This window comes from Rhinopithecus bieti, unplaced genomic scaffold (genome assembly GCF_001698545.2).
Source record: "Rhinopithecus bieti isolate Rb0 unplaced genomic scaffold, ASM169854v2 scaffold_1017, whole genome shotgun sequence".
Taxonomy (NCBI): Eukaryota; Metazoa; Chordata; class Mammalia; order Primates; family Cercopithecidae; genus Rhinopithecus; species Rhinopithecus bieti.
The window spans coordinates 4421655-4447602 of NW_016803657.1; the positions used below are offsets into that span (position 1 = coordinate 4421655).

A 25948-nucleotide genomic window follows, 5' to 3' on the forward strand; every position below is an offset into this window, starting at 1 on the left:
ACGGGCCAACCTGCTAGATGGGGCCTTCAGTGGGGTGACGGGGACGTCAGTTTAACCTCAGGATTCGACTCTGAGCCTCTTGCGAGCCCATGTCTTGGGCAGCATCGCAGCCCCAGCTGCGAGCACAGAGTGGCTCTTCCAGAAAGTTTGTTGAATGACTGAGTGACCTAAGTCAGTTCCTGTGCCAGGCAGCCCAGAGGGACCATCTCAGAGCCACCTCCTCGGGGTGCAAGCCTGGCTTGGGGTTGGGGGTGTCTGCACTTGTGGAGTCCCCCACGCCTGCCGGGAGCCTGAAGACGCAGAGACCTCCTGCCTCGCCTCGCCCCCTCCGTGGGGACCCTCTTCCCCACACTCCTTGGTTCCTGTCGGAGCCAAGATGTGTCGTCATGGAAACCGCTTGGCAAACGCTAGCAGGGAGAGGCGGCCAACAGCAGCTCTCCTGATCGAGCTCCGGGCGCCGGCTGGAACCACGTCTCGGGACGGCGTGAGCAAGCACGCCCGGCTGTGTGTGACACGCGTGGGGACAGAGGCCGGGGTGGCTGCAGGAGGGCGTGCGGGGAGGTCAGGGCGCCCCAGCGTGCGTGCCCCCACGTGTGCGCCTGTGCGTGTGGGTGTGTGCGCCTGTGCGTGTACCAACAGTGCAGCCGCATGAGTGTGTGTGCTCCGAGTGTGATGGCCGTGTGGGCCGGTGCAGGTGTGTGTGGGATGGGGTGTCTGATTGGTGCTGTGACGCCTGCGGCCAGACAGACGCCGGGTTTGAGCACCCACAGTGGCCTGGACATCGGGCACTAGGTTGCTGACGAGACCGCAGAGCCGGCCACTGCCCTCGTCCCCAGCCTGTACTCCTGGGTGAAGGCTGACGCTGAACAGGTACTTGTGAGAGTCGTCAAAGTGCGTGCCGGGAGGGTTCTGGGAAGAGGCAGCCGTGGGGCCTGAAGCCTAAACATGGGGTGGAAGGCATCCAGGCCGCTGCTCCAGGCGGAGGGCACAGCCCGGGCAAAGGCCAGGAGGCCAGGGAAGAAAGGACAGAGTCTGGAGCCCGGGAGAGGTGGTGAGGGGCCATGGCCCTGAAGGAGGCTGGGGCTTCATCCGACTTGAGGAGGCCCAGCTGGGGGTGCAGGGGGCCTCGTAGGCAGAGGAACTCCGGAGGTAGGAACTAGGGATGTGAGGCTGGGGCAGACAGCGCCGAGGGACGCAGCTGACAGCTGGCAGTGGTGAGACATGGTCTTTGAAAGGCTTCCTGTTGGGGGCAAGTGGCTTGGAAAGGGGTGTGTGAAGGCCGGGGAGTCTGTAGCCGGCCTAGGTGGGGCGGGCAGTTGAGAGAGATTTTGGAGGTTTACTAGATGCTCCTTGGTGACAGTGGCACTTGGAGGAGGAGGGCAGGGCCGGGATGATATGGTTTCCTGGGATGGGAGGCACTGAGAAGGTCTGGGTGCTCGTGGCACCCCCAGAGCTGTCTCACCAGGGGGCTGCTTCCGGAGCTCCCATTAATAGGCACTTGGCTCTCTGGGGACCTGCCTGGGTCTCCGGCCCCACAGGCTCCCTGAGCCCTGCCAGGCTGGGCGGGTGTGCACCGCAGCAGGCACTGGAGACCCCGGCTTCTACAGGGCTTCTTCAGGCGCCTCCGGGAGTCCAGACACGCAGCCGCCCCAGGCAGCGAAGCCTCAAGAGGGAGCCGGGCGCGTCCTGGGCACCCCGACTATTCCTCGCTACCCGAGATCCCCTCTGCGGCTGGGGTTGCTGGAGACGCCCAAGGAGTAGGGGCTCCCTCCTCATTTTCACCCCCGACCCCAGCTCCGGGTGTGTGGGAGGCAGAGGTGATGGCTCAGGAAGGTCTCGGCTGCTTCAGGCCAGCTCTGGCCACTTGGACGAAGCCGCTGGGCCGTGGGTTCGGCCGTGGGTTCTGGCTGCAGAGCTGGGGCCCCTCACGCGCCTCATGGACTGGCCCAGTGCAGCCCACGCACTCCCTGGAGGCTCCTTCCCAGGGCGCGACCCCGAGGGACGCTGGGCCTCCCTGGCGACCTTGCTGGCCAAGCCAGGGGCCAGGCACGTCTGAGGACTCCAAGGGGGTTTCCATGGTCCGTGGTGTGGCCTTGGGTGGGCGCCCGGCCAAATCACCAGACACCAGGCCTTCAGGATCCCTGCATCTGCCAAAGCGGTGTGACCCACAGGTGCCGGGCAGGGCGGCCTCCAGGTCAGAAACCTTCCAGGACCCTGAGTACCAACTGTTTGCGTCCCTTCCCATGGATGCCCCCTCGTGGCAAATCCCATCCATCTTAGAACCACGTTTCAGAGTTGAGGACACAGGGCTGGAGCGGGGACACGGTTGAGCTCGGTGCCACTCAGGCCCGAAAACCCCAAGCTGGCCTGACCAGCGTGCGCCTGACCATGGGCACCATCAACATAGCTTTTGTTATTTATTAGTATTATTTTTTGAGATGGGGTCTCACTCTTGCCCAGGCTGGAGTGCAGTGGTGCAATCACGGCTCATAGCAGTCTTGACCTCCCCGGCCTCAGGTGATCCTCCCACCTCAGCCTCCCAAGTGCATGCCACCATGTCCGGCTAATTTTTAAAAATTTTTTGTACAGATGCGGGTGGGTCTTGCTATGTTGTCCAGGCTGCTCTCAAACTCCTGGGCCCAAGAGATCTGCCCGCCTCAGCCTCAAAGTGCTGGGATTACAGGTGTGAGCCACTGCGCCCAGTCAAGCCTTTGTTATTCTTGTTGTTAGGGTCCAACTGTGGGGGCTGTGGGGAGGTCTGCAGGCAGCTCAGAGTCAAGACAGACCCCGCCAGGGACGGGTGGTGCAGGGAGATGTCACGGGAGATTCGCTGCCATGTGCCTGGCCCGTGTGTCTTCTCCTATTGGAGAAACTACACGTGGAGTTACTCCCGGACCCTGACTGCACGCAACGTGAGAGGACAGGAGACAGGGATGGAGGGAGGAGGGAGTTGGTGACAGAGAGAGACCAAGAACCCCAAGAGACAGAGACAGACAGAGACACAAACTCAGAGAGAGAGAGAGAGACAGACAGAGAAATGGACAGATGGGCCTCCCTCCCAGTCCCCCAGCCTTGGCGGAGCCCATGGACAGCCCCAACAGTGGAGGAGGGGTCCTGGGGGAGCGGGCTAAGGGCCCCAGTGTATGGCTGGGGCTGTCACTTTGCACTGAGCATCCCCCCAGCCCCAGCCGCCCTGGCTGCTCTCCGGAGGGAACAAGGACTTTCAGAGCTGGGGACCCGGCGTGAATACTAATCCAGAAGCTCAAAGGGTGGCCTCACAGGCTGGGCACGGGGAGGCTGGGCCAGGGCCAGGGCCAGCTGAGCCTGTCTGGGAGCTCGCCCTGCTTGGCCCCAACCCTGCAGTGGCATGCTCCTCGTGCTGGGGAGCTCCGGTCCTCCCCTCAGGCCTGAGAGGGTCCCCAGCTACCCCAGGACAGGGTAGGGGGCGGGTACTGCAGTTCCAGGGGTCAGGGTCTTGTGTCCAGCATGAGGTGACACCAGGTGGGCCCCCAGCACATGGTCCCTTGAAGAATGGCTGCCCAGGAGGCCTCAGGCCGATAGGAGGGTCCTTAGCTTTGCTTTGCGTTCCTACAGTGCTACAGTGACAGCTCCAGGGAGGCCTGGGGAAACTGAGGCACAGGCAGGGAGCCCATGGCAAGGAGGAGGCCTTGACTATACTCTGTGCTAGGGCACCCCAAGTGCCACTGGCAGTGCTGGGGTCTGGCCCCGTGAATCCTGCCTGGGCCGGGATTCAGACCCCTTTGCCTCCTACCTGGACGTCACCTGCTGCACCCAGGAGACCTCAGTGTCAGGCCATGGAAACCCCTGCTGGAGCCATGCAGGGCTCCCCTGCTTGTGTTCTGAGCCCCTTCACCCCCCAGCCCCTGGCCCTCAGCAACCCCCCTTCTCGGATGCGGCCTCATCTCTTCTCCTGCTCCCCTGGCCCTGCCCCACTTCCTGCACCTGTCTTTGCCCAGAGCCCCGCACACATTCTGACAGGCAGGCCTCTGCTCGCACGGTTCCTTCCACCTGGCATGCCCCCATCTCTGCCCTCAACCCCGGCTCATCTTGCTGTGTGGTGAAGTCAGCCTCAGCGCCGTCCTCCTCTGTCCCCACAGCGCTGTCTGCCTGCACTCTTGCCTGCTGGCCTTGGAGCAGGGCTGAGCTGCAGAGAGGCCAAGCCCCTGTCCCGCGGCCCTGCGGCCCCGCGCCCAGCACACGCAGGGGCTCGAGTTTGCTGAGTGAGCAGCTGCTGCTTCCTAGGACTCCGTGTGCCAAGGCCCCGCGAGAGTTTTCCTCATCCTTATAAAACCTGTGTGAAGCATTTTCCTGTTTTCCAATGTGGATGAGTTTCCTGCAGCTGCTGTGACAAATGACCACAGCTATGTGGCTTCAAACAGCCCACATTGACTGTCAATTCTGGAGGGCAGAGATCTGAAGTCAAGGCTGGGGCAGGGCCGAACTTCTGCACAGGGCTCCAGAGGAAGGTCCTTCCTGCCTATTCCCGCTTCTGGAGGCTCCAAGTGTCCTTGACTTGTGGCTGCACCACTCCCATCTCCACCTTCTCCTCTGTGTCTCTGTGTCTTCTACTTTCTGTCTGTTTTTTACAATTTTTTGTAGAGATGCTGCCCAGGCTAGTCTCCAACTCCTGGGCTCAAGTGATCCTCCTGCCTCAGCCTTCCAAAGTGTTGGAGATTACAGGCGTGAGCCACCTCACCCAGCCTCTTTCTCTCTCTTTTAAAAACATTGTTGGCTGGGTGTGGTGGCTCATGCTTGTAATCCCAGCACTTTGGGAGGCCGAGGCAGGTGAATCACTTGAGGTCAGGAGTTTAAGACCAGCCTGACCAACACAGTGAAACCCCGTCTCTACTGAAAATACAAAAGTTAACTGGGCTTGGTGGTGGGCTCCTGTAATCCCAGCTACTCAGAAGACTGAGGCAGGAGAAGCACTGAGGCAGGCAGAGGTTGCGGTGAGCCGAGATCATGCCATTGCACTCCAGCCTGGGTGACAGTGAGACTCCATCTCAAAAAAAAAAAAAAATTGTCATTATTTTTTACATTGTCTTGTTCCTCCAATGAGGAACCTCTTTCTGTCTCTTATAAGGTCACTTGTGTTGGATTTAGGGCCCACCCTGACTCCGACCCAGGATGACCTCATTACTTTAACCATATCTGCAAAGACTCAGTTTCCAAATAAGGTCCCATTCTGAGGGTGCAAGTAGGCACATCTTTTGGGGGCCACTATTTAACCCACCCTGGGGAAACTGAGGCAGGGCAAGATGAAGCAGCTTCCCCAGGCCACACGGCTCTCTCTTTTTTTTAAATTATACTTTAAGTTCTAGGGTACATGTGCACAACGTGCAGCTTTGTTACATATGTACACATGTGCCATGTTGGTGTGCTGCATCCATTAACTCGTCATTTACATTAGGTATATCTCCTAATGCTATCCCTCCCCCTACCACGGCTATCTTTTAACCCCAGGTCTGCCCGGGTCAGAGGATGGTGATGGGGACAAAGGTGGGGGCAGCCCTCTTTGTTCATCGCTGAAAGGACAGGGGTCCCCATATCACTGCCTCTTTCTAGAATAGACTCTGACCAGGTAGCTTCAAACAGAAAGTGGTGTGCAGTCTGCTGGTGTGGAGACCAGTGTGTCACTGGTGCAGTGTGGACAGTGCGTTGGCTGCCTGAAGCCTTGGCTGGCAGAGGCCAGGTCATCAGCAGGCTGCCTCTATGTTCCAGGGGCCCTGGCACTGGGCATGGCGCCACCCACCTTGGGGCACCCAGGAGGGACCCTACTCATCTGGGCTTCCAGTCTCCTGGGCTGACCCAACAGACAGAGGAGGAACTGCCACTCCGGGCTCAACACATCTTCCTTTTCCGGTGGCTCCTGTAGCTCCCTGTAGCTATTCAGGGAGGGGCATGGGGGGCCGGAGAAGGGTATTCCACAATTTCTTTGTAATAAGCAGTTTTAGGACAGAACATTCAGGCCAGGCTTGGTGGCTCACGCCTATAATCCCAGCACTTTGGGAGGCCAAGGCGGGTGGATCATTTGAGGTCAGGGGTTCGAGACCAGCCTGGCCAACATGATGAAACCGTGTCCTTCCTAAAAATACAAAAATTAGTTGGATGTGGTGGCTGGCACCTGTAATCGCAGCTACTCGGGAGGCTGAGGCAGGAGAATCACTTGAACCCGGGAAGTGGAGGTTGTAGTGAGCAGAGATTGTGCCATTGCACCCCAGTCCGGGTGACAGAGTGAGACTCCATCTCAAAAACAAACGAACAAACAAAATTCATCTTTTCTCAGGTTCTGAGTTCTCCATCCCCAACAGAAATAACCTGGAAAATCCCCCACGGCAACACGTGTCAAAAAGTGCAGCTTTGTGAGCCAGAATCTATTTGTAGGAATTTATCCCGAGGTAGGGGGGAACCAGATACCTGTGCAAACATCCCTAAAAACAAGATCATTTATCACAGTGATATATGCTAGTGAGACACCAGGAGAAACCAGAATGTCCCAAACCAGGTGACAGATTCATGACACGGAGTCCAGTGCAGACCATCAGGATGTGGAGACGGACTTCTGGCTATTGATGGGTGTGAAGTCACGGACTGCCTGTAGAACGCAGTATGTGGTGTGAATCCCTTAAAATATGTATTTAGGCTGGGCATGGTGGCTCATGCCTGTGATCTCAACATTTTGGGAGACCAAGCTGGGAGGGTCGCTTGAGCCCAGGAGTTTGAGACCAGACTGAGCAACATAGCAAGATCCCATGCCTACATAAAAGTTTCAAAAATTAGCCAGGTGTGATGGCATGTACCTGTAGTCTCAGCTACTCAGGAGGCTGAGGGAAGAGGATTGCTGGAGTCTAGGAGGTCGAGGCTGCAGTGACTCACGTTTGTACCACTGCATTCCAGCCTGGGCAACAGAGCAAGATCCTGTCTCAAAAAATTTTTATTTATTAATTAATTTATTTATGAGACAGAGTCTCCCTGTGTCACCTGGGCTGGAGTGCAGTGGCGTGATCTCGGTTCACTGCAAGCTCCACCTCCCAGGTTCATGCCATTCTCCTGCCTCAGCCTCCCAAGTAGCTGGGACTACAGGCGCCCGCCACCACGTCTGGCTAATTTTTTGTATTTTTTAGTAGAGACGGGGTTTCATCGTGTTAGCCAGGATGGTCTCAATCTCCTGACCTTATGATCCACCCACCTCAGCCTCCCAAAGTGCTGGGATGACAGGTGTGAGTCACTGCGCCCGGCCAAAAAATTTTTTAAAAAAATATATTTCAATGAGGTGGAAAAGGGGATCAGAAGGATGTCTGACAAGAAGGTAAGAGAGGTTACCTCTACATAAATTGGCTTATGGGGTCTTCTTTTTGTTTTTTTCATAATTTTCCAAATTTTGCACACTGGACACCTAGTATTGTGTTGTTGTTTCTTTCTCTCTCTCTCTCTCTTTTTTTTTTTTGGAAACAGAATCTTGCTTTGTCGCCCAGGTTGGAGTGCAGTGGCACAATCTTGGCTCACTGTAACCCCTACCTCCCAGGTTCAAGTGATTCTCCCGCCTCAGCCTCCAGAGTAGTAGCTGGGACCACAAGCACCCGCCACCACACCCGGCTAATTTTTGTATTTTTAGTACAGACGGCGTTTGACCATATTGGACAGGCTGGTCTCGAACTCCTGACCTTGTGATCTGTCTGCCTCAGCCTCCCAAAGTGCTCGGATTACAAGCATGAGCCACCGAGTCCAGCTGTGTTGTTATTTCTTGAGGCTTAAAACAATTCCTCGTGGCTGGGCGTGGTGTCTCATGCCTGTACTCCCAGCACTTTGAGAGGCTGAGGTGGGTGGATTATGAGGTCAGAAGTTCAAGACCAGCCTGGTCAAGAAGGTGAAACCCTGTCTCTACTAAAAATACAAAAATTAACTGGACATGGTGGTGGGCGCCTGTAATCTCTGCTACTCGGGAGGCTGAGGCAGAAGAATCACTTGAACCTGGGAGGCAGAGGTTGCAGTGAGCCGAGATTGCACCATTGCACTCCAGCCTGGGCAACAAAGTGAGACTCCAACTAAAAAAAAAAAAAATTCTTTGCACTGGTGTGGGATGATGGTGACGAATCTCTCAGCCATCTGTGGGGCGCTGCTGAGGGCGTGGGGGGCATTTCTGCACAGTGAAGCAGAGATGGTGGGAGGCTGCCCGAGGGAAGCTGGCACTGGGAGGGTTTGCAGAGAGGAAAAAGGCAGTCTGAGGAAAAAGCCTCTGGCCTCTGTCTGGAGCCGTCGTGCCGGCCTCCACGGCCAGGGCTGGGCTCGGTCATCCTCCCACACTTAGAGTCCTTTCCATCTCCTGGTGGCTGGCACAGGGCCAGGGCTGCGCTCACAGCTGGTCAGGGCAGAGCTGGGCGCCCATCCTCAGGGCCACTGACCATGGGACTAACCTGGCAGCCTGGTTCACCCCTCTCACCTGGGGCCTCTCCTGGCGGTGCTGGTTCACCTCCCTCACCTGGGGCCTCTCCTGGTGGCCTGGTTCACCCCTCTCACCTGGGGCCTCTCCTGGTGGCCTGGTTCACCCCTCTCACCTGGTCACCTGGGGCCTTAACTGGTGGCCTGGTTCACCTCTTCACCTGGCGCCTTGCTGGGTAGCCTGGTTTACTCCTCTCACCTGGGGAGGCATGAACTGGCCCCGGCTGACTAACCTCCCTCACCTGCTTGGCTTTAGGCTCTGGGGCCCCCTGCCCAGGTGTTTCTGGGAGGCTGGAGGGGCCCACATGAGCTGCACCGCGGGCAGCTGGAGGGAGTGGGGCAGGACACTGAGCGCCGGGAGGGGTGTGGCCCTCCTGTCCCGCTCGCAGCCCCACACCGGCCCCAGTCCAACCCGCCTCGGTCCCTGCCCCGCGCGCTGACGTCAACGGGACCTCCCGATCCTCCCGGCCCAGGCCGAGCTGCCTACGCTGCTGCCCGGGGCTCGGTGCCCAGCGCGGCCTCTGCCGGCTCCGGAGGACGCGGGACTGCGAGGTACGGGGGCGCGCGGAGAAGACTCGGGGGCGGGGGGACGGAGAGGGACCTCCGTGCCGGGGCGGGTGGGCAGGGGCAGCTCCGGGGCCGGCCCGGCCCTCGCAGCAAGCCCCGAGGACGCCCGGGCGGCGGCGGCTAGGAGCGCGCAAGGACCGCGGAGACGCGAAGGGCGCACTTGGCGAGGGTTTGGTGCAGCGCCGCGCCGGGGTCGGCACAGCTCGGGCAGGTCCCGCAGAGAGAAGGCCGGGCCAGGGAAGGGCTACGCGCCCCCTCCCCGCCGTCCTCCCAGGCCAGGGCGACCTGCTCGCTTCCCGATGGGAGCAGCCTGGGGACGGGCCGGGAATCCAGCGCCAGGCGCCCCAAAGAAGGCGCTTCCGGGCTGGGGCGAGCCAGGAGGGTTCGGGACGTCCCCAGGGAGCCTCCAGGGCGCAGAGAATGTCGTGGCACCCCGGGCTCCCCCAAGCCTGTGTATGTGCCGGGGAGGGAGAAGGCTTCCTCACCGAGGAGACTGAGGGAGAAGACGGTGGATATTACCCCTGCAGGGAAGTAAGACAGGTCTCAAAACCAGAAAAGCGAGGGAGGAGGGACCGAGAAATGGCAAACTTTACAAAGGGCCGGGGAGGGCAGGGACGTGCGTCCTTTCTGCGCCCATCACGGGAGGGAAACACTTGGGAGAGGAGTTTGGGGTTCGCAGGTGAGGAGAGAGAACAGGAAGCCAAGGGTCTGGCCCGGAGGTCACTAACCCTGTGGTCTAAGCCCCCGGTTTCCTCTCCTAGCGAATGGAAACTGAGAGGTGAGAAACCCCAAAACCGTCCGTCTGGTTCCGCCTGAAGGTCTCGGCTCTCAGCTAATGAATAGCTCGATGCAGCTGCTGGGAGGTTTTGCAAAGCGCATTCAGAATAGCGAGAATCAGAGCGTGGTTTCTTGCCCGAAGGCCGGGCATCTGCGTGGTCAGATGGGGGAGAATGAGTGCCCGGAGCTGCTGCGGTTTAGGGCAGCCTAACCTTGGATACCTGGTTACTGGGCCAACCTGGCGGCCCTTGTTGCTCAGAGTGGCCGACCCTCCCTGGGGTGGGGGGGATGGGGGGAATGTGGACCTGCTCTTTTCCAGTCTTTGGACAAAAAAAAGGCAAGGGGAGGAGGAAGGAGAAGCGTCTGAGTTTACCCATGGTATTAATAGCAGCAGGGCTGGAACATGGGTGCTCTGGGAGAGGAGACGTCCTGCCCTCTGTCTCCCATCAGAACATCCCTGCTCCAGGAGCAGCTGGGGTTCCAGTGTGAACCGTGGCTTTGAAACCAGGCCCCGCTGCCCCCCAGCTGTGTCACCAGGGCCAAGTCACTTAACGTCTGAGCCTCAGTTTCCCCATGAGCCTCCATGTGTGGCTTGGAGGAGACAGGCACAGGACCTGTTGGCTGCTGTCATGATTGCAATTAGCAGAGGAGGGTGACACACTGGGGCAGGACCCAAAGGACAGCGAGGAACCTCCATTTGGGGGTCTCCTTTTTGGAGCATGGATGGGTCGGTGAGTGCCAGAGGCTGCTGGGAAGCTGACCCCCACTAACGGCAGCTCCCTCCCTGTGGGTACCCCCAGGGCTCACATGCAGCTCTGGTTCTATGTGAGGAGTGGTCTTGTGCAGAAATGACCTGGCAGGATGGAAGGACTGTCGGGTGGCAGCTGACAGTGGGGACCGGGGTTTTCCTGAATGACCCACTGAGACACATGTGGCCACAAGGCTCCTTGAGAGGAAATGCTGTCTGGGCAGATGTCATGCCCTGGACACCCGAGAACTATATCTGGGTCGAGGGACGGAGGGACCTGGGCAGTCTCATGCCCAGCTTGGAGCCTGTCACACCATTCTCCGGTCTTCACTGGGAGGTGGCTGTGTTTTCGTGTGTGTGTGTGTGAGAGAGAGAGAGAGAGAGAGAGCGAGAGCGAGCGACAGGGCCTTTCTGTGTCTTCCAGGCTGGAATGCAGTGATGCAATCATAGCTCACCACAGCCTCCACTTGCAGGGCTAAAGCAATCCTCCCATCTCAGCCTCCCTAGTAGCTGGGACCACAGGCATGCACCACCAGGCCCAGCTAATTTTTAAAAATGTTTTGTAGAGAGGGGGTTTTGCCGTGTTTCCCAGGCTGGTCTCAAACTCCTGGACTCAAGCGATTGTCCCAGGAGGTGGCTATTTTTAGAGCTTGCCTCTCACGTCCTGCTGATCTTCCAGCCAGGCCAGTCTGGAGCTGGCATGGCCACTCCTTCCTGCGCGGCTCAGGTTGGCTGACGTCGGTGTGTGTCTGGCTGGGTTTCCCATGTAGATTCTCGGAGTTACCCGTGTGCCCACCACGGCTTGCAGGTGTGCAAACGGCCGTCTGTGGTTGTGGCTCCTCTGTGCACATGCTCTGGCCCCCTGAAAAACTTGGCGCCGCGGCTCTTCCTGTTGCTATGGGATTCGGTCCTCCCTGAAAGACTCAGATGGGCCTGAGGTTTGCAGTTTGGGCCCAAGTCACACCTGGAACCAATGTGGTAGGGCTTCTGAACTTTTGGTAAAAAGAAGGCCGTTCTCAGCTGGGTGCGGTGGCTCACCCCTGAAATCCCAGCACTTTGGGAGGCTGAGATAGGCAGATCACTTGAGGCCAGGAGTTCGACACTAGCCTGGCCAACATGGTGAAACCCTGTCTCTACTAAAGATACCAAAATTAGCCTGGCGTGGTAGCGTGCATCTGTGGTTGCATATACTAGGGAGGCTGAGGGATGAGAATCGCTTGAACCGGGGAGGAGGAGGTTGCAGTGAGCCAAGATTGTGCCACTGCACTCCAGCCTGGGTGAGAGAGGCAAAAAAAAAAAAAAAAAAAAAGGCATTTCTCATTTCCTGATGCTTTGCCTGGAGTAGGAGGGTTTGCTGGCAGGGAAGCCTCTGACCAGGGTCTTCGGGTGGTCAGGTGGGTGTGGGTGCTGGCAGGAAAGCCCCCTCAAGAGTAGGGGAAGGTCTGTGTGTGAGGACGGGAGTAGGGGAGTCACTGTGTTGGGAGTCAAGATCCTGGTGAGCTGTGTAACCCTGGGCAAGTGGCTTTCCCTCTCTGAACCTCAGTCTCCTGGGCCATGACATAGGTGAACCTCAGGGTGGCTTTGGAGGTTGGACAAGGTGTTGCATCAGAAAGTGATTTTGGGCCGGGTGCGGTGGCTCACGCCTATAATCCCAGCACTTGGGGCGGCCAGTGCGGGCGGATCACAAGATCAGGAGTTCGAGACCAGCCTGGCGAATGTGGTGAAACCCCATCTCCACTAAAAATACAAAAATAAGCTGGGCATGGTGGTAGGCGCCTGTAGTCCCAGCTACTCGGGAGGCTGAGGCAGTGAACCCAGGAGGTGGAGGTTGCAGTGAGCCAAGATCGCGCCACTGCACTCTAACCTGGGTGACAGAGCAAGGCTCCATCTCAAAAAAAAAAAAAAAAAAAAGTAAGTGATTTTGGGGCTTTGTAGGGTGGCAGGCACGGGAAGGGGAATGTTGGTCAGGGCCAGTCCAGGGTGCCCGCAGGTATTGCTATCTGTTTTACCGTCTCCTTCTCTGGAAAGCTGGGACACAGACCCTCCTGGGCATCTGGAAGGCCCTAGGGCTGCTCCAGAAAAATAATTGATAGGCCCCTCTCTCGACAGAACAAATCATTCTGAGCTGGCTGCGGTGCTAGGGGGATGATTTGGAGGTAACTGGGAGGTGGTGATGCTACCCCTCGTGGGTGGCAGTGCTGGTGAGCAGAAGGTCTGGGAGCGAGGAGCCGGTGAGCAGGTCGTGTGACCAGTACCCAGAAACAAAAATAAGCTGGTGAGTCTCATGTGGCATCAGATGCTTGGAGGCCGGCTGAGCGCCGCCTCCTCCTGCTTGGGCCAGCCAGGCTCCAGGAGGAAGGCAGGTGGGACCACACCCATCTCACCCGAGAGGACACTGAGGCACAGTGGGGTTAAAAGAGGACCAAACTTGGCCAGGCGCGGTGGCTCACGCCTGTAATCCCAGCACTTTGGGAGGCCAAGGCGGGCAGCTCACGAGGTCAGGAGATTAAGACCATCCTGGTTAACATGGTGAAACCCCCGTCTCTACTAAAAATCCAAAAAAAATTAGCCGGGCGTGGTGGCAGGTGCCTATAATCCCAGCTACTTGGGAGGCTGAGGCAGGAGAATTGCTTTAACCTGGGAAGCGGAGTTTGCAGTGAGCTGAGATTGCGCCACTGCAGTCCAGCCTGGGCAATAGCGTGAGACTCTGTCTCAAAAAAAACTGAAAAAAAAAAAAAAAGGACCAAGCTCATGCCAGAGGCCCCCGTGCTGTTGAGGGCATTCCAGCTTCAAGGGTTCCTGGGTGCCTCTTCCATAGTGGGCCCCCGGGAGGCTCTGAGGGAACTCAGAGTTTGCTGAGGGCGCTGCCTCCACATCCTGACACCTGGCGTGGCTAGGGCAGGAGATGTGCTTTGTGGAGCCCCGCCCCCCACCTCTTGTCTGCAAGCCCAGCAGCGGTTCCCCACCTCACTCAGAGCAAAGGTTAAAGCTCTTCCAACAGCGTCCCAGCTCCTGACATGGCCCCATCTTCCCTCAACCTCATCCTCTGTTCTTTCCCCCAATTCATTCCAGCCACACCAGCCTCCTCTGGCTGTCCCCTGAGCCCCCAGACATATCTGCCGCCGGCCTGTGGACACCCACCTCTGTCTGGGATGGTCTGCCCCTCCTCCCCGCTGCCTCCTTGCTCAGAGATCCCACCTCAACAGAGCCCACTCTGATCACCCTCTCAGGAATGGGAGTGGGGCCCTGGCACCCCTGAGCCCTGCCCCACTCTGCAGGGAGGTGTTTTTTGTTTGTTTGTTTGTTTTGAGATGAAGTTTTTGCTCTTGTTGCCCAGGCTGGAGTACAATAGTGTGACCTCGGCTCACCGCAGCCTCTGCCTCCCGGGTTTAAGCGATTCTTCTGTCTCAGCCCTATGAGTAGCTGGGATTACAGGCATGCGCCACCACACCCGGCTAATATTGTGTTTTTAGTAGAGATGGGGTTTCTCCATGTTGGTCAGGCTGGTCTTGAACCTCTGACCTCAAGTTATTGCCCGCCTTGGCCTCCCAAAGTGCTGGGGTTACAGGTATGAGCCAGCACACCTGGTCGTTCTTTTTGTTTTGTTTTTTTTTGTTGTTGTTGGATGCAGGGTCTTGCTGTCATCCAGGCTGGAGTGCAGTGGTGCCATCACAGCTCACTGCAGCCTTGGACTCCTGGGCTAGAGACTTCCTCCCACCTCAGCCTCCTGAGTAGCTGGGACCACAGATGTGCGCCACCACACCCAGCTAATTTTTTTTTTGAGACGGAGTCTTGCTCTGTCACCCAGGCTGGAGTGCAGTGGCCGGATCTCAGTTCACTGCAAGCTCCACCTCCCGGGTTTACGCCATTCTCCTGCCTCAGCCTCCTGAGTAGCTGGGACTACAGGCACCCGCCACGTCGCCCGGCTAGTTTTTTGTATTTTTTAGTAGAGATGGGGTTTCACCGTGTTAGCCAGGATGGTCTCGAGCTCCTGACCTTGTGATCCGTCCGTCTCGGCCTCCCAAAGTGCTGGGATTACAGGCTTGAGCCACCGCGCCCGGCCATAATCTTATATATAATCTTAATATAAGATAAGATTATATATGAGATTTATTGAATATATATTAATATACATTATTTATAATAGATTTATTATTTTATTTTATTGTTTTGAGGTAGAGTCTCTGTCACCAGGCTGGAGTGCAGTGGTGTGATCTCAGCTCACTGCAGCCTCTGCCTTCCGGGTTCAAGCCATTCTCCTGCCTCAGCCTCCCAAGTAGCTGAGACTACAGGCGCATGCCACCATGCTTGGCTAATTTTTTGTATTTTTAGTAGAGACGGGGTTTCACCGTGTTGGCGAGGCTGGTCTTGAACTCCTGACCTTGAGTGATCTGCCTGCCTCGGCTTCCCAAGTTGCTGGGATTACAGGCGTGAGCCATCGCGTCTGGCCTATTATTTGGTATATATTGGATAAATGAATGAACCCGTGTGTTCGCCTGCCCTGGGACCCTCCCGGCCTCTTTTGGAACCACTGATCGTGCATCTCTCAGCTGCTTCTGGCTGACTTGGGTCTGTCCTCGCGGCTCCTCCTTGCTCAGCCTTTGGCCTCCTGCAAGAGTTGCCCACTACGGCCCTTTCCACGGCCACGGGATCTGGTCGTCTCCATTGTCTGCACATCTGATGTTTCTTTCTTTCCCTACGGTCCAGAAGCGGGAATTCCACCCCGGTGTGAACCTGGCAGGACTGCCCTGTTCACTCCAGGAGTCCAGGAGTGAGACCCACGCTGGAGTCTGGAGGTGGGCATGGGGGTCTGGGCACAGGCTCGGTCTGCATAGAACCCACGTGGTCCCGGCAAGGTGGGGCCCTGCTTCCCATGGCGATGGGAACCACGGTGCTTGCAAATCTGCACGTTCAGGGCGATGCGGTGGCTTGGGCTTATAATCCCAGCACTTTGGGAGGCTAATAAGGGAGGATTGCTTGAGCCTCAGAGTTCAAGACCAGCCTGGGCAACGTAGTGAGATCCTTCTCTACAAAAAATAAATTGGCTGGGCGTGTTGGTGCATGCCTGTAGTCTCAGCTACTCGAGAGGCCAAGGAAGGGAGGACTGCTTGAGCCCAGGAGTTGGAGGCTGCAGTGAGCTGAGTGCACCACGGCACTCCAGCCTGGACAACACAGGGAGATTCTGTCTCATTTAAAAAAGAAAAAAAAAAGACTGGGTGCGGTGACTTTTGCCTGTAATCCCAGCACTTTGGGAGGCCAAGGCAGGTGGATCACTTGAGGTCAGGAGTTTGAGACCAGCCTGACCAACATGGTGAACCGCATCTCTACTAAAAACAGAAAAGTAGCCGGGCGCCGTGGCGCACACCTGTAGTCCCAGCTACTTGGGAGGCTGAGGCAGGAGAATCGCTTGAACCCAGAGGTGGAGGTTCTGCAGTGAGCTGAGATAGTGCCATTGGACTCCAGCCTGGATGACAGAGAGAAACTGTCTTGGAAAAAAAAAAAAAGGAAATAAGCATAACTATTATTAGAAAACAAAATCCGTGTGTTCCAACCCCCCGCTCTGCCCCCCGCAACCTCTGATTCTGGTGTGTCGTGGCATTGCCTAAGTTAGATTTAACCCTACTCCACCTCAGTTTCACCCTCTTGAAAATGGGGACAAAAACTGCACCCACTTCTCTGAGAGTAAAAGCAATGAAGCCCTGCCTGGAACACAGTGCGGTTTGTGGCTCTTGATAGTCTTTTTTTTTCTCTTTGAGACGGAGTCTCTCTCTGTCGCCCAGGCTGGAGTGAATGGCACAATCTCGACTCACTGCAAGCTCCGCCTCCCAGGTTCACGCCATTCTCCAGTCTCACCCTCCTGAGTAGCTGGGACTACAGGTGCCTGCCACCACACCCGGCTAATTTTTTATATTTTTAGTAGAGACAGGTTTCACTGTGTCAGCCGGGATGGTCTCGATCTCCTGACCTCGTGATCCACCCGCCTTGGCCTCCCAAAGTGCTGGGATTACAGGCGTGAGCTACCGCGCCCTGCCAATAGTCATTTTTATCTGCTGCTGATGACTTAGAACTTCAAGGGCTGGCTGGGCATGGTGACTCATGCCTGTAATCCCAGCACTTTGGGAGGCTGAGGTGGGCGGATCGTCTTGAGGTCAAGAGTTCAAGACCAACCTGGCCAACATGGTGAAACCCTGTCTCCACTAAAAATACAAATATTAGCTGGGCATGGTGGCAGGTGCCTGTAGTATCAACTACTTGGGAGGCTGAAGCAGGAGAATCACTTGAACCCAGAAAGTGGAGGTTGCAGTGAGCTGAGATTGGGCCACTGCACTCCAGCCTACGGGGTAGAGGGAGACTCTGTCTCAAAAACAAAAAACAAAAACAAAAACCCTTGAGGGCTGGTGGGATTGTAAACTGGTGTGATCTTTCTGCAAAGCAATCTGCAATACAAACCAAGATCCTTTAAACATCCGCCTGTGGAATTTTCCCTTCTAGGAACTCGTCCTGAGGAGATGGAAACACAGACTTAGTACAAAAATGTTCATCACAGTGTTTTTGGGCAGTGGTTGAAAATAGCATTTTATTTAGTTTTATTTTGAGACAGAGTCTTGCAGCGATGCCCAGGCTGGAGTGCAATGGCGCGATCTCAGCTCACTGCAACCTCCGCCTCCCGGGTTCAAGTGATTCTCTTGCCTCAGCCTCTTCAGTAGCTGGGATTACAGGCATCCGCCGTCATGCCCGGCTAATTTTTGTATTTTTCATAGAGATGGGTTTTCACCATGTTGATCAGACTGGTCTCGAACTCCTGACCTGGGGTGATCCACCCGCCTTGGCCTTCCAAAGTGCTGGGATTACAGGCGTGAGCCGCCGTGCCTGGCCCTATTTTTTACTTTTTAAAATAAATTTTAAATTTGTTGTTTTTTTGAGACAAGGTCTCACTCCCTCTTCCAGGCGGGAGTGCAGTGGCATGATCATGGCTCACTGCAGCCTTGACTTTCCGGGCTCAGGTGATCCTCCCACCTCGGCCTCCTGAGTTGCTGGGACTACAGGTGCGTGCCACCATGCCCGGCTAATTTTTTTGTGTTTTTAGTAGAGATGAGATTTTGCCACGTTGACTGGGCTGGTCTGAAACTCCTAGGCTCAAGTGATCTGCCTGCCTCAGCCTCCTAAAGTCCTGGGATTACAGGCGTGAGCCACCACACTCAGCCAAAAATAGCTTTTTTGTAGACTGTTTAAGGATTTGGAAAATGCTCGTGATTTACGAAACAAAAAGATACAGGATTATATATGCAGTTGGATCTTACATTTGTAAAATATATTTGGAGAAAGAAGCTATAGAAAGCTCTGGGTGGGCAGTGATCTCAGTGGAAATTCAGTCCCAACCCCTCCCCTACTCTAAGCCAATACGTTCCTCTGGAAAAAAAATATATCTGTGTATATTTGTGTGCACATATGGATATACAGCTGTGTCACCTTTTCCCCAAAAGAAAATGTATGAATTACATATATCAAATTTGTTTATGTATTCACATATACATAGGAATGTGAGCACATACACGTGTATTTTCCAGATGAATGTGTAAAACTGGGGTTAGTGGGCAAGCGTGGTATGTGTGCCCATGTTCCCACTACTCAGTAGGCTCCTATGAGCCATGATTGTGCCACTATACTCCAGCCTGGGCAACAGAGCTAGAACCATTCTGTTAAAAAAAAAACCAACTGGGCGCGGTGGCTCATGCGTGTAATCCCAGCACTCTGGGAGGCAGAGGCAGGCGGATCACTTGAGGTCAGGAGTTTGAGACCAGCCTGGCCATCGTGGTGAAACCCTGTTTCTACTAAGAATACAAAAATTAGCCTAGCATGGCGGCAGGCACCTGTAATCCCAGCTACTTGGGAGGTTGGGGCAGGAGAATTGCTTGAACCCGGGAGGTGGAGGTTGCAGTAAGCCCAGATCATGACACTGCATTCCAGCCTGGGCAACACAGCAAGATTCCATCTAAAAAACAAAAAGAAGTTGGGAGGCGGGGTGGGGTTCTGTGTGCAGTGGCTGACATACTTCGGGAGGTTGAGGAGAGAGGATCGCTTGAGCCCAGGAATTTGAGACCAGCCTGAGCAACATAGTGAGACCCCATCTCTACAAAAATTAGCAGGGCATGGTACACACCCATAGTCCCAGCTACTTGGGAGGCTGAAGCAGGAGGATCACTTGAGCTCAGGAGTTGGAGGCTGCAGTGAGCTATGATGGCGCCACTGCACTCCAGCCTGGATGACACAAGACTCCATCTCTAAAAAAGAAATCAGGGTTAAAGAGCGTACAGGGCTGTTCATTCTCCCTGCCAAAACAGTTTCTGGTTTTCTGGCTAGGGCTGGCAGGTCTTGCAAGTTGCTGATCTGCAGAGAAATGGGTTTTGCGTGTCTAGCTCAACTTTCTAGAGGAAGCCTTGTCTGAGGGCTGCTCATTCATATGTCCTTAGCTTCACCTGCCTTGCTGCATTATTTGTGCATCTCGCTCCTGTGGTTTCTGGTTCGTTTCTAGCCTCTCCCCACAACCATCCCTTTGCTTTGATCTGTTCTGTGAGGCTTCCCCTGCCCAGCCCGCTCTCCATCCACCCTGGCTGGTCTCACAGTCTCTGGACAGAGACCTAAGCGTAGCCCAGAACCAAGCGTGCCACCGGTGACGGCTCTCAGGCGTGTGCCTGATGGGTGCAGGACTGCCCAGCGGCTGCTCTGGTCAGAGCCTCTGCTTTGCAGGGCAGCTTTGTCACGGTTCTGTCAGCCCCACACCCCCCATCGTCTCCTTCCTGCCTGGTCCGTCCCGGGCGTTGAAATCTGCTGTTGCTTCTCCACCTCTCCGTGTTTCTAGCTGGTGGGGTGTGGCACAAACACCTGCCCTGACTGCTTCATCTGGATCTCGGGACCCTCACGTGTGTCCTGGGGACGTCTGGGTGCTGCTGGGGCTGCCTACCCCCATCCCCCCCAAACATATGCTTGCTGGGCACACAGGGACCTGCCAGGAGAGCTTGTAATTGGGATGAGGAGCTGCCGTGATGGGGGTTCCTGGGTGTTGGGGTTCCCTAGGTGATGGGGGCTCTGGGTGAGGAGGAACCCCAGGCGATGGGGGCCCAGGTGATGGTGCACACCTTGTGACCATGCTGGGGACAGGAGCGTTTGGTTTCCACCCGGAGGAGCCCTTCTAGCTCAGCAGGGAGGGGAGAAGGTCTCTCTTCCTTCCAAGGGCTCCAGACAGAGCTGGCTGGTGAGAGGGAATGGAAGAATGGCCTTGGGGGCCCCTGCCCTTCCGTGGGGACCCATGGACACATGTCCCTGCCCCTGCTGAGCGGGAGGTACTTCCCCATACTCAGTTCTGGATGAGGGAAGCTTCTGGAAGAGATGCGGCCATCCCCTGGGTGGCCCGTGGACCCAACCTGCCAGAGAAGATGAAGTGGTTGAAAATGTCCTTCCAGCCTGGCGGGGTGGCAGTGCTGTGTTCTGGAGGGGCTGGGGCTCCCTCTGATGCCCTCGTCCTCTGTGGAGCTTCTCCCCAGGCCTGGGCAGGAGCGGCCCATCCCCTGCCTAGGACATCAGGCCATGTGTGCTCGGCAGTGAGGGGACACCTGTTCCTGTCACCCACAGGGTGCTGTGGGCCCAGAAGCGCCCATGCCAGAGGGCGTCCAGAACCAGGCAAATCTGGGCCTTGCGGGCCCTTGGACCAGCGTCTATCTGCGGAGAGCCCCCAGTAGCCGCTCAGATCAGCCCGAGGGAAGATTCTGGACGAGACCGTGGCTCTCCCCGGGGTGGCCCATGGACAGCAGCAGGGGCTCCCAGGAGTGGCCAGGCCCTGCCCGCCCACCATGCTGCAGTGTAGACACGCACAGGAGTTCAGCTTCGGGCCCCGAGCCCTGAAGGATGCCCTGGTCTCCACTGATGCGGCCCTGCAGCAGCTGTACGTCTCCGCCTTCTCCCCTGCCGAGCGGCTCTTCCTGGCCGAGGCCTACAACCCGCAGAGGACGCTCTTCTGCACCCTGCTCATCCGCACGGCCTTCGACTGGCTCCTGAGCCGCCCCGAGGCCCCCGAGGACTTCCAGACCTTCCACGCCTCCCTGCAGCACCGGAAGCCCCGGCTGGCTCGGAAGCACATCTACCTACAGCCGATAGGTGCGTGGCACCGTCGCCATCGGCACGCTCCTGGGGGACCAGCTTATATGTAGCACAAGGCGGGATGTCTGTGCATAGCCCCCAGGCAGGACTGAAATGAGGGAAGAGGGTCCTGGGTGTTTGGGATGCCAGGGTGGAGGCAGGGAGGTGCTGGCTGGGTCAAGGCTTCCTTCTTCCCACCCCATCCTGACACTATGCTCAGACGGCCCAGGCTCTGGGACTGATCCTCATCCAGATGTGCGTGGTCCTGGCTACGCCTGTTGAAACTAGAGCCATCCCAGGCACTGTGCTGCGGGCTGTATAAAGATCCCACCAGGCGTGGTGGTGCACACCTGTAATCCCAGCTACTTGGGAGGCTGAGGCAGGAGAATCGCTTGAACCTGGGAGACAGAGGTTGCGGTGAGCTGAGATCATGCCACTGCACTCCAGTCTGGGTGACGGAGCGAGACTCTCTCTCAAAAAAAAGACCATTTCCTCTTTGGGGTGCTGAAATGAGGATCAGTGCATTTCACAGGCAAGGAAATGGAAGCAGGGAGAAGTCCCTTGTTCCCTGTCTGAGTTGCAGAGCTGGTCACTGGTAGGGATGGGACTGGAACGTAGGTCTCTTTGACCCTAGGGTGGGGGTGCTCATCCTGATGCTGTAGTGGGAGGGGGTGGGCTGAGCAGGGTGGGGGTCTTCAGGGCCCAGAGTGGTCACTGCCCTCAGAGCTCTGTGTTTGGCAGTCTGGGGGACCCAGGGTGAATGGGGGGCCGAGACACCAGGCATCCATGCTCAGAAGGGAACGGCCCAGGAAGGTGTGGGGAGCACAAGGAGCAGGGCCAGCCTCTGTGCCTCTCACATGCCAAAAGCAGCCTGGCAGAGACGGCACACGGGACAGGGGCTCTCGGGCTTGGAGAGGAGGAAAGGGCCAGTGTCCGCTGCTCACGCCAGCGCACCACACCTTTCGGCATCTCGACAGCAAGCCAGAGCAGGGCTGGACCTCGCCTGGCCTCACCCTAGGCAGGCTTGTCGCCAGCTCTGGTGGTCCACGCATCCACCACCCCATAGCAGCCAATCCAACTGCTTGGGAACCACCCGCGTCCCTCCACCTCCCTGCTAATGGCTCAGAGCCTCGCGTCCTGAGCTCTGACACACAGATACATGGGCATGTTGTCGAGAGACAGGGGCTGGGTCAGGAGGTGGGGGCTGGGCCGGGCTCTGCATTTCCCTCCTTTTCTGGGTGAGGCTGATGCTACTGGCCTGGGGTCCTGGCAGCCGATTTCTCATTGGTCTCCTGGCCTCCACCCTTGGTCCTTGTCCATCTGTCCTTCTGACCTGTGATCTGGTGTGTGCATCCCTCCAGGGGCTGCCCTGGGAGCCCCCTGATGCCTCCCCAGCCTCGACCCGCACCCTTGTGTCCTGCTCTCTGCCCCAGCCACGCTGGCAGTTGGCAGCCAGGAAGCCCGGCTCTGTGTGCTACCTGCTCAGCTGCAGTGCTGGTGCTAACCCTCAAAGTCGCTGTCCCCGGTGAGGCCCTGCCTGCTCCCTCCCTGAGCTCACATGCAATCGTCACTGCTGTCCTTTCATCTGTGCACGAACTTTTCCTCTATGTCCCTCGGTGTTTGCCCTTTTGAAAAAGTCATGCTTTCCATCTCCTTTCTAAGCGCGACGCTCTGCTTGCTGTCAGGGTAGGTCCACATTGGCCTTGTTCACCCAGCCGGCCGGTGTCCACAGGCGATTCCCGGGGAGAGGGTCCCAGGCGGGCAGGGGTGCCGCAGGGCTGATGGCGCTGCTCTCCCACCAGATCTGAGCGAGGAGCCAGTGGGAAGCTCCCTGCTGCACCAGCTGTGCAGCTGCACCGAGGCCTTCTTCCTGGGCCTGCGTGTCAAGTGCCTGCCCTCGGTGGCGGCCGCGTCCATCCGCTGCTCCTCGCGCCCCAGCCGGGACTCTGACAGGCTCCAGCTCCACACAGGTGAGTGAGGACAGCAGCCATGGCTCATGCCAAGGCAGGCCCTTTCCAGAAGGAAGAGGTGGGAGGAAGGCGCCCAGGAGAGGAAAGGAACCTTTTCTTCCTTTTTGGTGGGAAACGTCCATTTCCCAGGTGTGTGGCAAGCAGCACTGAAACAGGGAGTTCCTTCTTCCACCCAGGAGTGTCTGGGGACCTGGCCATACAGCCAGTGACCACGAGAAAACGCCAGAGCATGCAGGGCAGGAGAAGCAAGCCCTTCTTTTCTTTTCTTTTTTTTTTTGAGATAGTCTTGCTCTGTCGCCCAGACTGGAGTGCAGTGGCATGAATATTGGCTCACTGCAACCTCCTGGGTTCAAGCGATTCTCCTGCCTCAGCCTTTTGAGTAGCTGGGACTGCAGGCGCACGCCACCACATCTGGCTAATTTCTGTATTTTTAATAGAGACGGGATCTCGCCGTGTTGGCCAGACTGGTCTTGAACTCCTGACCTCAAGTGATCCGTCCGCCTCAGCCTCCAAGTGCTGGGATGACAGCCGTGAGCCACCATCGCTGGCTTGAAGTGAGCACTTCTGAGGCCACTCGGCATGACTCCAACCTTCCATCTTTGCATAGTACTTGACATGTGCCTAGAAGACCCCTAACCCCTAACCCTGCGGGTTGCTGGTGATTGGAGAGAGTGAGGCTGGGTTGAGAAGCAGAGGTGAAGTGAGGGCTCTTTGGTGGATAGGAAACTTAGGTTCACGATTAGGGAGGGCCTCCAAAAGGGGCTGGAATGAGAGGATGGACAGCTTTCCTCAGTTCTGGGACACTCTCAGCCATTGCTTCTTTTGTCGATTATCACCTCTGCCCCATTCTCTTCTCTTATGACTCCAGTTGAATGTATATTAATCCATCTTACTCTCTTCTCTATATCTTTTTTGATCATTCATGCTTTTATCTGAATTTATTCTCATCCTTCTGCTTACTAACTCTCTCTGGAGTCGCATCTAAGGTTTTGTTTGTTTTTGAGACAGAGTCTCACTCTGTTGCCCAGGCTGGAGTGCAGTGGAATGATCTTGGCTCACTGCAAGCTCTGCCTCCCGGGTTCATGCCACTCTCCTGCCTCAGTCTCCCGAGTAGCTGGGACTACAGGCACCTGCCACCACGCCTGGCTAATTTTTTTGTATTTTCAATAGAGATGGGGTTTCACTGTGTTGGCCAGGATGGTCTCGATCTACTGACCTCGTGATCCACCTGCCTTGGCCTCCCAAAGTGCTGGGATTACAGGTGTGAGTCACCGCGCCTGGCCTCATCTAAGGTACTCTTAAACCCATATATTGAGGCTGGACATGGTGGCTCACACCTGTAATCCCAGTACTTTGGGAGGCTGAGGTGGGAGGATAGCTTGATGGCAGGGCAACTAAGCCAGACCCTGTCTGTGCAAAAAATATAAAAATAGCCGGCAGTGGTGGCAGATACCTATAGTCCCAGCTACTTGGGAGGCTGAGAGTTTGAAACTGCGGTGAGCTACTGTACTGTCCTCTATCCTGGGTGACAGAGCAAGACCCCATCATTTAAAAAAAAAATCAACAAACCCCCCGTATATTGTGTTCCTAATTTCAGTTGTCATGTTTGTGAGTTCTGTAGTTTCTAGTGGATTCTTTTTCAAATTAGCAGTGTCCTGCTTTTATGGGTCTCAGTTGCCTCTGACGTTTCTTTAAGTTCAGCATTGATGTCCATGAACATAGTTGCTTTTGATGGTCTGTCCGATGATGGCACTAATCTGGAGTGCCCATGTGCCTGTATTTGTTATTTCTGCTAATTTTGTCTCAGTTATCCTGCCTCATTGTGCCTTCTTTTCTTCTTTTTTTTTTTTTTTTTTTGAGACGGAGTCTCGCTCTGTCACCCAGGCTGGAGTGCAGTGGCCGGATCTCAGCTCACTGCAAGCCCCGCCTCCCAGGTTCATGCCATTCTCCTGCCTCAGCCTCCCGAGTAGCTGGGACTACAGGCGCCCGCCACCTTGCCCGGCTAGTTTTTTTGTATTTTTTTTAGTAGAGACGGGGTTTCACCGTGTTAGCCAGGATGGTTTCGATCTTCTGACCTCGTGATCCGCCCGTCTCGGCCTCCCAAAGTGCTGGGATTACAGGCTTGAGCCACCGCGCCCGGCCCATTGTGCCTTATTTTAGATTGTTAGTTAGGCATCTTACTGGAAAAATTAGTTTAACTTTGAGAATTGTTGGCCCAGGCCGATGTTTTTCACCACAGAGGATTTTCTTTGCCTTCTGCCAGGGCACCAAAGGGCTGACTGTGGGACAAAGACATGAAGCTTTTCTGGGTCATTCGGATGATCCCCAGGGCTCCGCATCCCTCCCAGGGTAGGAGCCATGTCATTAGCGTCATTCTGCCTACTCTCCCACCCCAGAAACAGTCCAGCTTCATCTGTTTGAGCTCGAATCCTCCCCGTTTTCCTCATTAGGTCTCTGCCTTGGTCGTTGAGGTGTAATTTAGATAGTAAAATTCATCCTTTTTAGTGTACGCTTCTGAAGTCTTGACGGATGTGTACATCACGTAGCCGTCACCGTCATCATATAACGGGCAGCTGTCGACCCCTGTAGAGAGGTAGCCAAGGCTTCCTCCGTAACCCGCTCCTCCCCATCTTGGGTGTTTGAAGCAGCTATTGTCATTCCCTCTGCCCGTCTGGCCATCTTTTGGCAGGAGGGTTGTCTAAATTCCCTAGTGTACCATTACAGGGAGCAGCCACTGTTGAGATTCGGGGGTTGACAGGGATCCCCTGGCTGGGCTGGGGCGCCATCGCCTGAGTGGTACGTTTCTTTTCTGTGTCCCAGCCTGCTTTCTGGGTGCAGTCGACACTCCATGGGCTTCCCCCACCCCTGAGGTCCTAGAGTGAGGTCTGGGGGCATGTGGCCTGCCTTGGCCCTGGCCCTAAAACAGAGCTGGGGACCCCGTGCCTCTCAGGCTCGGCCTCTGCAGCCTCAGCTGTCTTCACCTCCCCCACGCTGTATGCGTGCACCTCACCTGTTACAGGCTCCGTCCTGTCTGTGACAGGACTGTGGCAGCTCAGAGACAGCAGTGAGTCCCACAAGGGTCACTGCAGGGCTTTTCACCCCCTCCGCTTAGTGAACGGACTGCTGTTTCCCCCAGTCCCGCACTTCAGAAGGTGCACGGGGGAACCCTCGGGAAAAAAAACTGGGGGGAAGGGACGTGCACCCGGGAAGGTTCAAAAGCAGGTGGAACCCAGAGGGTATGCCGGGCTGCATTTGTATGGTCAGCTCAGCCTGGTTTTTATTTTATTTTATT

General features: G+C 56.3%; 1 protein-coding gene across 2 annotated transcripts in view; it reads left to right on the forward strand.

Moving 5' to 3' along the window:
* Nucleotides 1-809: 809 nt before the first annotated feature.
* AMZ1 (archaelysin family metallopeptidase 1) overlaps nt 810-25948 on the forward strand; it is a 33547-nt gene continuing 8408 nt past the window's right edge. The window contains exons 1-3 of one of the 2 annotated variants that reach the window (XM_017894673.1): nt 810-870; nt 20183-20704; nt 22489-22656. In XM_017894673.1, coding sequence (XP_017750162.1) covers nt 20401-20704; nt 22489-22656 — 472 coding nt within the window. In that variant the 5' untranslated portion in view covers nt 810-870; nt 20183-20400. Of the gene's footprint in view, nt 871-8917; nt 9013-20182; nt 20705-22488; nt 22657-25948 lie in introns of those variants that run through there. The other variant, XM_017894667.1, reaches the window with a different exon arrangement.